Source organism: Malania oleifera, chromosome 11 (assembly GCF_029873635.1).
Source record: "Malania oleifera isolate guangnan ecotype guangnan chromosome 11, ASM2987363v1, whole genome shotgun sequence".
NCBI classification, from domain to species: domain Eukaryota; kingdom Viridiplantae; phylum Streptophyta; class Magnoliopsida; order Santalales; family Ximeniaceae; genus Malania; species Malania oleifera.
Window position 1 is genome coordinate 19,149,291 of NC_080427.1, and position 15,526 is coordinate 19,164,816.

At 37.3% G+C, this 15,526-nt stretch overlaps 1 protein-coding gene across 1 annotated transcript; it reads right to left on the reverse strand.

Moving 5' to 3' along the window:
- LOC131168048 (thylakoid lumenal 15.0 kDa protein 2, chloroplastic) lies at positions 1 to 15,156 on the reverse strand. Its single transcript, XM_058127220.1, has 6 exons — positions 14,841 to 15,156; positions 1,792 to 1,895; positions 794 to 884; positions 628 to 696; positions 432 to 541; positions 1 to 296 (listed from the first exon to the last, which is right to left on the reverse strand). The coding sequence occupies exons 1-6, from the start codon at positions 15,061 to 15,063 to the stop codon at positions 204 to 206; spliced, it is 690 nt and encodes a 229-aa protein (XP_057983203.1). The 5' UTR covers positions 15,064 to 15,156; the 3' UTR covers positions 1 to 203.
- Positions 15,157 to 15,526: the final 370 nt, after the last annotated feature.

Here is a 15,526-nt window from a genome sequence, read left to right on the forward strand (position 1 = left end):
TAGATCAAAACATAACTCCATATGGAGACTATGATGATGCATTTCTGCAACTTGGAGTAGTTTCAATTACAAAAGATTATACTCCCCAGAATACAATTCGAAGAAGATTTACATAACTTATTACGTTACTTTTCATGAGCTGCACTTAGTGCATTAGTAGAAGTAAAAAGAACATGTTGTTCTGTACTATACATGCAGTGAAATTATTTTACCTCCACGCAGTTACTAGGGCCAACAGGTTCTCTCAAGCAATTTGATATTGCCATAACAGCAGCTTCAATAGATGCATCTTCACCCTGTTTCAGTCAACATGAAATAAACATATGTTCTAAATATAAACTTCTTTTTTGGAAGAGGTATACATACAAACTTATAGAACCCAAAGAAGCTGATAAACAATAAGGGAGATCCAGACAACAGGAAATCTTCACCTTCTCTTTCCAATAAAAGATGTTTCCATATTTCCCGGCCAAACGACCCCAGAAGCTACGTGGTATGTCTAAATCAACTGCGGCCCCCACATTGAAATTTAATATGTTACCTGGTAAAAAAAGAGACCAATATGTGTGAAGCTGTGAATTATCCAAGCAAATTAAAACCTAAAGAGAGTATCTGAATTATTTTTACCAAAAGTTGGGTCAGCGACAAAGACTATAGTTCTGTCATCCACTTGCCAGAAACCTTTAATTGCCAAACCTGCAAAAGATTTGAGGAATCCAATCATCTCAACTATAACTTCTAAAGTTTAAAACAAACTAAAACAAATTTAATTGAAAGATTGGAAAAAGCATACCTGGTGTTTCCGGATAATTCTGAGCTAGAAGCCTCAACTTGAATCCAGTATCTTTTTCAATATCAGCAATCTCTTGTGCAAGTCTTTTCTCCTGCACATTATTCATACAGCATTAGCAAATTTTCTGTACTTGGTTCTCATGCTCCCAGATAGCATAAAACCGTCATTATTTGCACATAAATGCTTCTTCCAACTGCTGTAGCAGTTTTCACGTAGGTTTTCGTGAGCCACATTACCCACTAGACCACGGGGTTCAAATTTAGAATTGAATTTAACAAGACACCGTGGGAATCAGAAGTTTGCTCTTGTTATAATTGAAAAGTTAAAAAGGCAAGACATTGGTTTCACATAACATTTAAGACTACTACCTTGAAAGGCCTACATGTAAATAGAATTGATAAGTTTGCTTTTGGTTTTTAGGTAAAACTAATAATACTGAAAGTCACTAAATTGATGAACAAATGGTAGAAGATTCTTCTTTTCAATAGTGTTCTAGGGGGCTTGAAAGATCCACATATTTTCAAAACATGCTCTGATCTCTCATGTAAAAATAAAAATAAAAAATAAAAAAATTTATCTGAGTTGAAAACAAAAAATGCCCGTTATTGAAAAAAAATTGTTCAACCAACTTAAATGCTAAAAAATAAAATCATGAAGTGGGATGAACAACGAGTGCCTCTAGAGCACTAGGTCAATCCTGAACTAAAACACAAAAAGAAGACAGTAGGGAGTTGGGACTTCATAAGATTTAGTTTCATGCTCTAATGCTATCAACAACAAAAGTTTTACAACAGTCTGTGTCATATCTGGCACAAACTCAAGCAAAACCTTCACTAAGTCACCAACTGCTCCTCAACCATAAATTTTAAAGACTCTTTATCTTGAAGGAAAGGAAAAAAAAAATATATATATATATATATATATATATATATCCAAAGAAACAGCCAGACCTACAAATGCCTTCAGTTGGAAACGTAAAAACAAGGAATCAACCATACCTGGCCATCAGATAGGAACCCAGCAACATCAATCACTGGACTAAATTCTTTAGGAAGCAATTCTGGCCTGTTAACACCAACTTTTGCATCAGCAAAGCCAACTCCTACAGAATTTGGTATGGTCCCTTTTAATTCTGATTGCTGATCCCAAGAAAAAGAAAAGGAAGAAGAAGATTTCAACATAGAGCCAAATTCTAAAGAAAGCGTTCGAAAAGATGACAAAATTGAAACTGAGAAAATCAAGTTTAAAATTCTGTTAAGCATCAAAATTCCTTGAAAAAAATAGTCTAAGATTGAGGAAATATCATCCACTTTCATCAAATTAAGCTGTACATTTCAAGCAGAACAAAGACGAACCACAATCCAGTGCTGCAGACAAACCTAAATGGTCACAGGTTCAAATCAGGGAAACAGCCTCTTTAAATGAAGAGGCAAGGCTGCATACACCCTCCCCAGACACCCAATAGGCAAAGGGGCCTTGAACACTGAGTGTTGCCCACTTCAAGCTGGATGCAGTAAACATTGGTAGCATCATACATTTCATTTGTCATTACAAATTGAAAATGTGTTTGGCCATCTGATATCGCTAAATGAAAAATAATTTACAAGTCTAACAAACATATTCTATTGTTTGTTACTTTATTACGAAAAGAACATTGCAGACTTATGAAAATTATAAAAAGCAAACATTTAAATCAAATATGGATTCACATGATTGTATGATCATCATGTTGGGATTTCAGACAGTATCTAAACATTTCAATCAGTATATGAGTATATGTTCTCCAAAAAGTAATCAAGAGCAATTACGTGCATCATGATTAAATTTCCATAATGAATGTACCAGGATTCACATTTTAGATCGAAGCTTAAGGTATCAAGAATTGAGCCCCAGAAATTTAAATTAAGCTATCCAACACCCTCACACACAACCCTGTATTGCATGTGGAGGTGAACAAATTGAACTCAAAACAGATTGCACAAATATAAACACAACACAAGTGCAATATAGAAAATACACACAAAATAAACACATAATGAGGCTATAATCTAGGACCTCCCTGTTATATTTGTATGTGTGGCTCTTATACTTAGGGCTCATAAACAAAGGAAAAAGAAAAGCATATGGAGTAAATGGTGCTGCTCAACAGGGACTCGTCGACGAGTGCCTTGTGCTCGTCGATGAGTAGATACCGAGAGGCCCAAAAGCTCAAAGGTTCCGAGATACCAAGAGTAGGGAAATCAGAGATGTAAAGACATGTCAACGAGTGGTTTTCTGTGTCTCGTCGACGAGTGTCCTATTCTCGTCAACGAGTGCATCTAGGTTGCAAAAAAGAATTTGAATTTTGAATTGGAACGTTGGGGTGGTTGGGAATTTGGAGGGAAACCTCCGAGGGGTTGATAAATATGTTGTTCTAGGCATATTTTGTGAAGGAGAGAGATCATTGTGAAGTGTATTGTATACTTACTAATTTATTAGTGAAATTCTTGTGCCGATTGCTTCTGTGGATGTAGGCTTTTCCGAACCACGAAAATCCTCATGTTGATTCTTGTTGTTTCTTATTTTTCTGGTTGTGTTTCATTTACTTCTTGTGTTTTACTTATTCCGTTGTACATCCTATATCCGATAATCACAACAAATTGGTATCAGAGCGATTGTTGTCATGGCATTGGGATCATCTTCTGCAAGATTTGACATTGTCAAATTCAATGGAACCAGAAATTTTGGTTTGTGGTAAAGGAGAGTTAAGGATATACTTGTGCAACAAGGAATGGCTAAGGCTCTACTTGGCATTCAACCGGATGGAATGGATGAGGCAACTTGGAAAGAATTGGAGGCAAAGGCCACTTCTACAATACGCTAGTGCTTAGCCAATGACGTGCTCTATTGTGTGATGGAGGAGGATTTTCTAACGGCTGTATGGCAAAAGTTAGAAAGCCAGTACATGTCCAAATCACTCAGTAATAAACTTTTTCTTAAGCAGCGTCTTTATTGGCTTAAGATGGTTGAAGATTCAAACTTAGATCAACATACCAATGCCTTTAATCAAATTATAAGTGATTTGATGCGGGTTGATGTTAAGTTTGATGAAGATGATAAGGCTTTGATGTTACTAAACTCCTTGCCATCGACTCGTACCTATGAAAATCTAGTTACCACTCTTACATAGGGAAAATAGACTCTTGATTTAGAAGAGGTGACAAATGCCTTACTGAATTTTCATCAAATGTTGAAAATATGTGATGAAGGAGAAGGACTTGTCGTGAAAGGTAATAACGAGCATGGCAAAGGAAAGTTTAAAAGTGGGTCAAGTCAAAAATCATATACTCAATCCAAGAAGAAAAAGGATATCCGGTATTATAAATGCGGTAAAAAGGGGCATGTCAAACCGGAGTGTCCGGATTGGAAGAAAGAAAATGCTAAAAAGCATGAGGGAATTTCGAAACAGCAAATGTGGTTCAAGAAGGAGGTTCAGTTTGCAGTGATGGTGATGTTCTTTCTGTTTCGTCAGGGTTAGATAACCTTACGAACTCATGGATACTTGACTCGGCATGTTCTTACCATATGACTCCAAACAAGGAGTGGTACTACACCTATAGGTTAGTGAATTCAGGTTCAGTTCTTATGGGTAATGATGTTTCTTGTAAGATCATTGGCATAGAAAATATTAAGATAAAAATGTTTGATGGTACTGTGAGAACCTTGAACAATGTAAGACATATACCAGAGTTAAGGAAGAGTTTGATATCACTTGGCACTTTGGATGGTAACGGTTTCAATTACAAGTCCGAAGGTGGGGTTATGAAAGTATGGAAAGGAAATCTGACTGTAATGAAAGGGCAAAAGCTAGATGGAAATATCTACACATTGTAAAGAACTACTACTGTAGGTGGAGCTGCAGCCGTAGATGCTAAATCTGATGAAACCGTCTTGTGGCATATGCGTCTTAGGCAAATGGACATGGTATGAAGGAATTACACAAGAGGAAACTCTTAAAAGATCTGAAATTATGTTAGCTTGATTTTTGCAAGATTTGTGTTCTTGGAAAACAAAACAGAGCAAAATTCAAATCAGATGTTCACAAGACAAAAGGCATTCTTGATTATGTGCATTCTGATGTTTTGGGGTCCAGTTAGAGTAGCATCAAGGGGTGGACATGTGTATTATGTGAGTTTTATTGACAATTACTCATGAAAAGTCTAGGTATACTTCATGCGGCACAAGTCTAATACGTTTGTCAGGTTCAAGTTGTGGAAAGCAAAAGTGGAAAAAAAAAACGGGGAGAAGAATAAAATGTCTAAGGTTGGACAATGGGACCGAGTACGCTGATTCTCGGTTCATGGAGTTTTGTGCGCAGCAAGGCATTAAGAGACACTTTACCGTTTGCCGGACACCTCAGCAAAATGGTGTGGCTGAAAGGATGAACCAAACTCTTGCTAAAAGAACTCGGTGTCTCAGACTTAATGCAAGACTACTGAAGAACTTCTGGGCTGAGACAGTTTGTATGGCTTGTTTTCTGATAAACGAATCACCAAAGACGCCACTAGAGGATAAAGTGGCAGAAGATGTATGGACGGGAAATGCAATAGATTACTCTGGATTGAAAGTATTCGGGTGTCCAGCCTATGTTCACTAGTGAGGAGAGGTCTAAGCTTGACCCAAACTCTCGGCATTACATCTTTTTGGGATATCAGAAGGATGTGAAGGTGTACAAGTTGTGGGATCTAATGGCAAACAAGGTGGTGATTAGTAGAGATGTAGTCTTTGATGAGAAGGTTATGGTGAAGCATACTCAAGATTGTGATGAACAGAAACAGAAGCCTAAAAGTTGGGGCAAAGATAAACATGTTGTACAGGTCGAGTTGGAAGCTCAGGGCAATGGCAATGGCAATGATCATGGTTCTATGGTTGTAGGGATCTCTAACTCGGGAAACCACCAAGTCAACATTCTTCCTATACGGAGATCCAGACGTACTATCAGACCACCACCAAGGTATGAGTTTGAAGAGTTAATATCTTATGTTTTTCTTACCAATTGTAAAGATCCAACTACATTTCAAGAGACAATGCACAGCCAGAAGAAAGGTAGGTGGATAGCTGCAATGATTGAAGAGATAGAATCACTACATAAGAATCAAACTTGAGATTTGGAAGAGCTTCAGATAGGTTGCAAGTGGTTATATAGGAAAAAGGAAGCAATTTCAGAAAAGGAAAGAGAAAAATTCAAGGCACGGTTAGTGACAAAAGGATACTCACAAAAGAACTATGATGAGATCTTTTCACCTGTGGTTCGACACACTTCTATCAAGATTGTGTTGGGGTTGGTAGCCCATTATGTTCTTCATTTGGAACAAATGGATATGCAAACGGCGTTTCTTCATGGTGACTTGGAGGAACAGATTTAAATGGTACAGCCAGAAAGATTCAATGAACCAGGGAAAGAAAACTTAGTTTGCAAGTTGAAGAAAACTCTTTACGAGCTGAAACAGTCTCCAAGGCAATGGTATAAAAGATTTGATTCCTATACGATCAAGATTGACTACAAAAAGTATGAGTCTGACTGTTGCGTATATGTGAACAAGTTTGATGATGGTTCTCTTATTTTCTTGTTATTGTACGTCGATAACATATTGATAGCCGCAAAAGATTTAACTGAGGTGAATCAGTTAAAGGAACTGTTGCATAAAGAGTCTGACATAAAAGATCTTGGTCCAGCCAAGAAGATACTTGGGATGAGATTCGCTAGGACAGAATTGTAGGGAAGTTATGGTTATCTTAGAGCGGTTATGTGAAGAAGGTGTTAGAAAGGTTTAGCATGGCCAATGCAAAACCGGTGTGTACACCTCTAGCGAGTCATTTTAAGTTGTCTACTGCAGATAGCCCAAGTACAAATGTGGATATCCGAGACATGTCAAAGGTCCCCTATGCTAGCGCCGTGGGGAGTTTAATGTATGTAATGGTGTGCACAAGGCCAGACTTGGCACATGCTGTGAGCGTGGTAAGTAAGTTTCTCTCTAATCCAGGAAGACAGCATTGGGAAGTCGTCAAATGGATATTCAGATACTTGCGGGGTACATCGGAATATGGCATCATGTTCGGCAAGCAACAGGATTATCCTTCAGTTATGGGGTTCGTTGATTCTGATTATGCAGGGGATATGAATGACAGAAGGTCTACAACAGATTATTTTTTTACCCTTGTAGGAGGACCTATATGTTGGAGATCCATGGTTCAATCTCTAGTTGCATTGTCCACAACTGAAGCTGAGTATATGGCAATTACCGAAGTTGCAAAGAAAGCCTTATGACTTAATAGTTTGATCAAAGAGCTAGGCTTACAGCAAGACAGGGTTGTGCTGTGTTATGACAGTCAGAGTGTTATTTACTTAGCGAAGAATCAAGTGTACCATGCTAGAACCAAGCATATTGATGTGAGGTTCCACAGTTCGGGAGTTAATTACTTCAAGTGAGCTTGAATTGGAGAAGGTTCACGCGTCTGAAAACGCAGTGAATATTTTGACAAAGTCGGTCACTAGTGAAAAGTTAAAGCATTGCTTGAACTTACTCCATGTCTCCAAGTGATAGAAGGGCGACAAACACAACCGAGTGTTCCAAGTTCAAGGTGGAACAGTCAAATATGTTTTTCGGGTTCTCCTAAGGGGCGTATAATCTCCAAGGTGGAGATTGTTATATTTGTATGTGTGGCTCTTATACTTAGGGCTCATAAACAAAGGAAAAAGAAAAGCACATGGAGTAAATGGTGTTGCTCAGCAGGGACTCGTTGAAAACTACCCTATGCTCGTCGATGAGTAGATACCGAGAGGCCCAAAAGCTCAAAGGTTCTGAGATACCGAGAGCAGGGAAATCAGAGATGTAAAGACTCGTCAATGAGTAACCATACTAGTCGACGAGTGGTCTTCTGTGTCTCGTCGACGAGTGTCCTGTTCTTGTCGACGAGTGCCCTATTCTTGTCGACGAGTGCATCTAAGCTGCAAGAAAGAATTTGAATTTTGAATTGGAACGTTGGGGTGGTTGGGAATTTGGAGGGAAACCTACGAGGGGTCGATAAATATGTTGTTTTGGGCATATTTTGGGAAGGCGAGAGATCATTGTGAAGTGTATTGTGTACCAACTAATTTCTTAGTGAAATTCTTGTGCCTATTGCTTCCGTGGATGTAGGCTTTGTCAAACCACGTAAATCCTCGTGTTGATTCTTGTTGTTTCTTATTTTTCTAGTTGTGTTTCATTTACTTGTTGTGTTTTACTTATTCCGTTGTGCATCCTATATCCGATAGTGACAACACTCCCAAAAATAAAGCCTTAATGCATCATCAGATAACCAATCATTCCAAAAGATCAAGCAGTTAGAAATTGGGTTCAATAATGCATATCAAGCTTTCCAATAATAAGACAATATTGTCACCCTTTAATATCAAACCAAAATTCTCATTCGTTGATTTCATAATTGCTTTGCAACAAGTTTTCGCATAAGTCATGACATGCTATCATGAAATTGGCATAACATCTGTTCAATAGCCAAAAAAATTGAGATGAAATGAAGGAAATGGAACACTGAAAAATATTTGTTTTCAATAATTTTCATTTCCCACCTTTCTCATCCACCAAACAAAAGCATAAATTACCATTAAAGATAATGAAAGTAACAATCTAAGACAAAGATAAAGAAATCACATTCACAAACAAAATGACCTTCAGCTAAATTAACCCATAAAAGAGTTTCCCCTTTTGTTGGTGATTAAAAAAAGTACTGGTCTACGAGAGACAATTACAGAGTAAGACTACCCAAAAGAACAAAATAAAAGGTCTCGATCAAAATGCAGAAGCCTAGTAGCTGACGTTTATTGTTTTTTCTGATTGCCAAGTTTGGCAGAGAAAGACGAATTGAGGATTGCTGTTGTAGTCGGGCGTGCAAACACATGTTGTGATGAGTTTCAAGTTGTGAGAGACCAAGCTATATGAAATAGAAATGCATTTTTCCCCTTCCTCAGAACATGCACCTTCTGAAAAGTGAAACTCACTTTGGATAAGGCAATGGACTCTGTGCATCATCAAGAGGCAAATCCTAGCTCCCAATCATCCCCAAAATGCACATCGAACACACACACTACCACCCAAAACAACAGGAGTACTACTTAGTACTCACTAAAATCATTATGGGCTCAATAGTGCTCGTACGTTACTGCTCACTAGATAATGAAAATTGTGGAAGCAAGGTTTGGTTCCTCTGTTTTGATCAGAAACTGATACTGAACAAACAAAATGAGAACCATCTACATCACCTCATAGCTTCCTATTTTTAAGGTTAGAACTCACTAAGAAATTTTAAAAAAGAAAAAAAAAAAAGGAAAAAGGCAAGAACGGTGATAAATTCTAAAGCCTTAAATCAATCTACATACTGAAATTTGGCAAATAAAGCATTGAAAACAGGACTAATGTTCATATAAATAGGCAAATAAAGCAAATATGCATTAGGTCCAAGTTCCCTAATTATGGAGAATGGGCCAAAACATAGAGTTTCCTAAAGAAATTTCTAGGATAGCATTCAACTCCAATGCAAATCAGGACACTATCACCGACATTAAATTTGGTTACCCTACAATGCACATTTGTATCAAGTTTATAAGTTATAATCCATATTACTCATGGCAAATTTATGCCTTACCTCAGCATGCAACTCATGAAAGAGACAAACAAAAGACTCTATAGGCATAGAAATATGGGATCTGAGAATAAAGGAACAAAGTCAAGTTGCCTTGTTTTTCTCCAATCCCGCTACACATCGAAATACATCTTTCGAAATAGGATTAAAAAATAACAACCTCAATCCAACCATTAATTTGGAGAAGATAGAAGAAAACATCCAATTAGTGTTAGACATCTTTCGAAGTGTCTTCCGTAAGCAATTGAAAAGGTTGATGTCCGTACCAAGTACTATGGAATAGGGCCCATGCAGCTTGACAACCTCCCTAAGGCCTAAAGAACAAGTCAGCTACATGGATGCATTGTAGGTCTTACCATACATGATAAAACGTGCCATTTTGGAGAACCAATCAACTATAGCAAAGATGGAATCGTGTCCTCCTGCTGTTTGATGGAATCCAAGAACAAAATTTATATTCAAGTCTCCACGACATGAGGGGTGTAAAGGCCAATGTTCTATTTCCTAGATTTAGCTAGTTGAGGTATAACAGCAGGACACAATCCTTTAAAGATGTCGAATAGAAACTTTCGTCAACCAAGGCAATGGTCTTATCTCAACCCAAATAACAAGCCAACCCACTGGCATGCAATTCCCAAACTAGGAAATCCTTAAGAGAAGTGCAAGAACATGCATCATAACCCTTGTGGTTGAAAAAATCTACAGATCTTCTATGAGTGGAAAATGGACCAAAAATCAAGACATGCAGAATATTCATCGTTCAATACCTCACACTCTTCAAATGAAAAATGACTACAACACAATTGAGGCCATCAACTAACTCATTCTTAACAGAAAAATGATGTTTGAATACAAATGTATATGCATTAAGGAACTCTACCCATCTAGCATGCGTAGTGCTCAATTTTATTTTATTTTATTTTTTTTGTAAACTCAAATATCACAAAGCAAGGTGGTCAAAGTAGAGTACAAACCCCTAGGTGAAAAGACAATATATCCAATTATGTAGAAATCTCACTAGAACATAAGACTCCTTTGTCACATGTGTAGTATTTTGGTTTAGCCTCCGAGAGTTTCTCATGAAATATTCTATAAGGCGAGCCTTTGATTTGAAACTCCACCTATACCTTCTCCTTAGGCATAACAAGCAACATTCAAGACTTTACTTACGTCTCCAACACTTCATTCATTTTCTACTTAATCTCTCCAAACACGTTTGCAACTAAAGGGATCCAATGAAACTCTCCTTTCTTAAGGCAATCAAAGAAGGGACCATAATAGTGTCAAAACTCCTAACAAATCACTTACTACAAGTAGCTAAGGCCTCAAAGCTAGAAACCTCAAAAAATAATTCTAGGCTTATGTCATCCATAACAACTTTAGCAATCTAATCTTATTAGGATCTACACCCTATGTTGAAGCAACAAAACCAATAAGGAGGACACCAGGCTATAGAAAGGTGCATTCTTGTGGTTAGCATACACTCTAACTTCTCAATGACAGGAACGTCAATGAAGACAAATCAAGTGCTCAACCTTACTCTTACTATTGACCAGTATGTCATCAAATAGACTCCAACATCCAAATAAATCATCCTAGGTTTTAGATGAGGTTTTTCACTCATCTCTGAGTCCAATTATAATCTTGTGGTATCGACTGCACAGACCAATGTTGCGCTACCTACTAGATCACTAACATATCATGCATTTCCTTAAGTTTAGGTATGAAAAACTTATACTTGGTTATCTTATGAATGGCTCTACTACCTATGCACATCAACCAAGATCCATCTTTCTTTAGGGGTCAAAAGGACCAGCTCAACATAAAGATTGTATATGGCTCACAAAACCCCTCTTTGAAAACTCTTAGCTGCCTACTCAATTCAGCACATTCCATAGGATTCAAACTACAATGGGAGAGATTAGGTAACCAGAATCCAAGAACCAAATCTATAGCATGTTAAATATACCTAATATACTTACAAACGACAGCTCATATGGACCTCATTTGGGACATTTAAAAACTTAATCAACTAATATCCTACACCCAAGTAGTATTGTAACCTCAAAGTGGTCTCTCTAACAACACAATAATTATTGCATTGTTCAAACTCACCTTTCAAATGCTCGAGTATCTAGGACATGGATTCTTTTCCTAATTAGCAACCTATGGGAATGACTACTTCATGTTGTGTTAGATTACCACTTTACCTAAAAGCTTAAGCTGTTAGGTTGTGGGCCAACAATGTATATCAAGCTTTAACACTCCCTTGCACGTGCAGCCCAACAGCACATGGAGAGACAAACACACACTAATATCACCCGTTATAGGGAATACAATCAATTTTTAAATATCACACAATAAACGCGAGCAACAAGACTAAAACCAAGACCTCCTGGCAACCAGCTCTAATACCATGTTAGATTACCACTTTACCTAAAAGTTAAGTTGTTAAGTTTTGGGCCGACAATGTATATCAAGCTTTAACATGTTGCGGACAGAGGGCATGATGTACAAGAAGAATAAAACAAAAAGGGAAAACAAAGAGAATAAAATCCTTCCTTTACATCAAAACTAAATAATTACAAATTTCCCATTCTAGGCCCAAAACGAATATCAATGCAAGAGAGCCAAAATGTCATACTATATTTCTTCCAAAGAAATGTGGAGAAAAAACCATTTTCGAACACCCACAATGATGGAGGATAAGTCACTGTACTCCAAAGCAAGTTAGTTAACATAGCCACCCCTTTGAAAATTCAAGCATTCCTTTCCATCCAAACACACCAAATTATAGCCATAATGGAGCATTGTCGTAAAGCTTTCCTATCCTTTCCTTTACCAAAGCCTCTAAGCATGATGGAGCAAAATGCCTTTAATGTGGATGGACACACCCAGCTCTCACCAGCTATACCAAATAATTTATTCCAAATAGCCAATGTGTAAGGAAAATAAAGAAACAAATGTGCACAAGTCTCTCCACTCCTCAAGCAAAGGACACAAATATCCGGAGACAAGGCTTTTTTGGGTCTTCTCTTCTGAAGCAAATCAATAGTATTAATTCTTTCAAGTACCGCAGTCCAAGTGAAAGCTTTTATTTTTGGGGGAGCTTTGTCTTTTTCAAATCAATTCATACAAAGCAAATTTATCCGCAGTCAGTTCACGAGTCATATAAGAGAAAAAAGATTTGCAAGAGAATTCCCCAAAAGCATCTAAGCTCTAGACCCTTTTGTCACTCCCCAAATCATTATGAAAAGAATCAAGCAGCCTAGTCAAGAGTGCCAACTCATTAATCTCTCTCTCATTAAGATTTCTCCAAAAATGGAAATTCCAAGAATGCCTTTCTTCTTGCAAAAGGACAAGTGGAAATAGGAGTATCATGGAGATTTGATAAATGAAAAAACAAGGGAATGTAGTAGACAAAAACCTATCCCCACCCAATGGTCATCCCAAAAACAAATTTGCTCTCCATTACCTACTAAATTCATATATTCTCCCTATCATGGAAATCAAATATCCAAAGACGCCCTAATAAGAGATGAACAGCAGCCATTGGTATCATTTCACAATAAACCTTATCCATATAGTCTCCAAACTAGATGGGCACAAAGCACCTCTGTGACTGTGACCACTGACCAGCTCTTAACCCAAGCTATCCTAAAGCATTAGGGTGTGGCTCTACTTTTAGATTTAGTTTCATCAAAGTAGCCTTAGACACAACATTCATACTACCACCCCTACTGATGGATAGCTTACAAGAATACAAGAACAAGATCTATTGCCACAACTAATTAAAGTATGGAAGATAGTAGTCCTCTTCCAATCACTAGTATCCATAATAGATTTGATAGTAAACAAAACATATTTCACAACACCAACATGTCTATTGCTAACCTCAAAGTCATCTACCATCTCACCCTCATCTCTGAAATACAAAACACATCTAAAACCTAATCTTCACTCCTTCGAAGGTCAATTAGCTCACACTCTAAAGCTAAAGCACTCAATCACTCCAGACATTGAGCAACCATATGCTAGCTATATGACCTCTAACATGACAACAATGACACTAAATTGGAACTACTAGCTTGATGATCACCAAAAGATGCACCATAATGAGTGACTCATACTCCTCTACAATCCTTGGAGTACTCTTCTTAAATGCTATAAAATGGGCCTAGTATATGTAAATGCCTAGTCTAGCATGACTTAGTCACCCACATGAAACTCTCACAAGAAGTACTCTTCAGGTACTTCTCAATAGGGCACTTTGGCAAGCATCATAAAGGTTCTTACAAGAATAGGACTCAATCACTCTTCTAATTTCCTCTTTTAAGACCATTGGAAAATCCAATAATTATGTGGCATACCCTCCATGAAACTGCTACAAAGCAAAACCTCCACAAACAAAATCACAATTGAGGTTTGCCTATGGTTTGAGTCACCCAAATTATTGATTCCTATAAGAGGAGGAAAAATATTTCCGTTTTAATCTCTGCCTCATGACCTCCCACTGAGTGATAGGTGATTCCCCTGGACCTTTTTTGCATATTTCGTTAATATTTCTTAGCTAGTTCAACCATCTTCATTTTGACAATTCAAACTTTCTTATCATCTCTAATGCATTATCACTCACAACAGTCCTTTATCTCCTCTAAAAAGCAATTAGGATCGAATTTTACACCACATGTGCACACATCATCATTGACCCTATTAACAATATCTTCTAAATCATGGTCATGGCGCTAGAAGTGTGTGGGAGATGCCTCCGCATGGTCAATCTCATCAAAAGTACCCTCTTTATCTCATAGTCTAGATTGACTTGAGGCTAGTTTAGATCTACTAAATGGTCTAGGGCCTAACTCACCTTGTTGGGAGCTATAAGACCTCCAAGAATGAGGATTTATAAAACATCAATGCTATTTTGTATTTGCATTTTTTATGCAAGTGAGCCCACTTCTGCTGCGTAGGCACGACCCACATTCTCCAATGTGCAGCACGTCAAGGCCCATTTCATTCAACTTTTTTTCCCTGTTTGAATTAACACGTCAATCCTAATGGTCTAAGTAAGTGTAAAGATAGACAGACTTAGTAACTCAATTCACAGTCAACTAAGTAACTTAATTTGTGAGAGCAGGCAGAATGACTCTAAAGCTCAAATATTTGAATAATTTACTTCCCCGCCTATCTCATCCACCAGACAGGGCAAAACTGATAAGCATCAAAGCAAAAAAAAAAAAAAAGCATCACACAAGAAAGAGAAAGAGAAATTCCATTTTCTTTCCCTGTGCTGACGATTGAAATATATATATATATATATATATATATATATATATATATATTTTTATATATAAAAAAAAATACTTGCCTGTGAGAGATAATCCCAGAGTGAGTGTTCCTGAGAGCACGAAATTGATAGATCTTGATCGACAAGCAGAAGCCCAGTTGCCAAAATTTATGGTTTTTCTGAATGTGGAGGTTGGCACAGAGAGATGAACAAGGATTGATGATGTAACAGGCGGTGCGAACGCATGTCGTGAGGAGGTCAGGGGCATGAGAGACCAAGGAGTGCAACCCAGAAGAGACGCCATTTTTCCCCTTTCTCCGAGAGTGCAGCCACCAAATCGTGAAATATTTGGATAAGGCAATGAGCTATATACACCATTTGGCTTGAGGGATTCTAGCTAATGCGAGGTTGGTTCAAGGAATTAGCAAATTATTTAAAAAAATTCTCAGCTTTGTTTGACGACAGATATTTCAAGACTTGGAATTTAGATTTTTAAGCTTTGGGGAATCACCTAAACAGTATGAACTCACAAAATTATCCCTGGAACTTAAATTTTAATTTGCATGAATTCAAATATAACATAATATAAAATTATATTTAATTTTTTTAAATTCATACAAATTTATAAGTGTTATAAAATATGTAGAAAATAAATAAAGACAAGACAGAAATTTTATGTGATTCGGTTATGTCTACTCCACGAGCGGATGAGAACAAAATTTTACTATCACAGGAGAAATTATAATATGGTATGGAACCGGCCTTAT

Excerpts from the sequence above, each read along its gene's own strand:
- LOC131168048 (XM_058127220.1), bottom strand. The coding sequence starts at position 15,063 with ATGGCGTCTCTTCTGGGTTGCACTCCTTGGTCTCTCATGCCCCTGACC. Across the intron at positions 1,896-14,840 it reads TCTGGGATTATCTCTCACAG|GAGTTGGCTTTGCTGATGCA; the intron begins GCAAGTATTTTT and ends CAAATTCTGTAG. Across the intron at positions 885-1,791 it reads GGTTCCTATCTGATGGCCAG|GAGAAAAGACTTGCACAAGA; the intron begins GTATGGTTGATT and ends AATAATGTGCAG.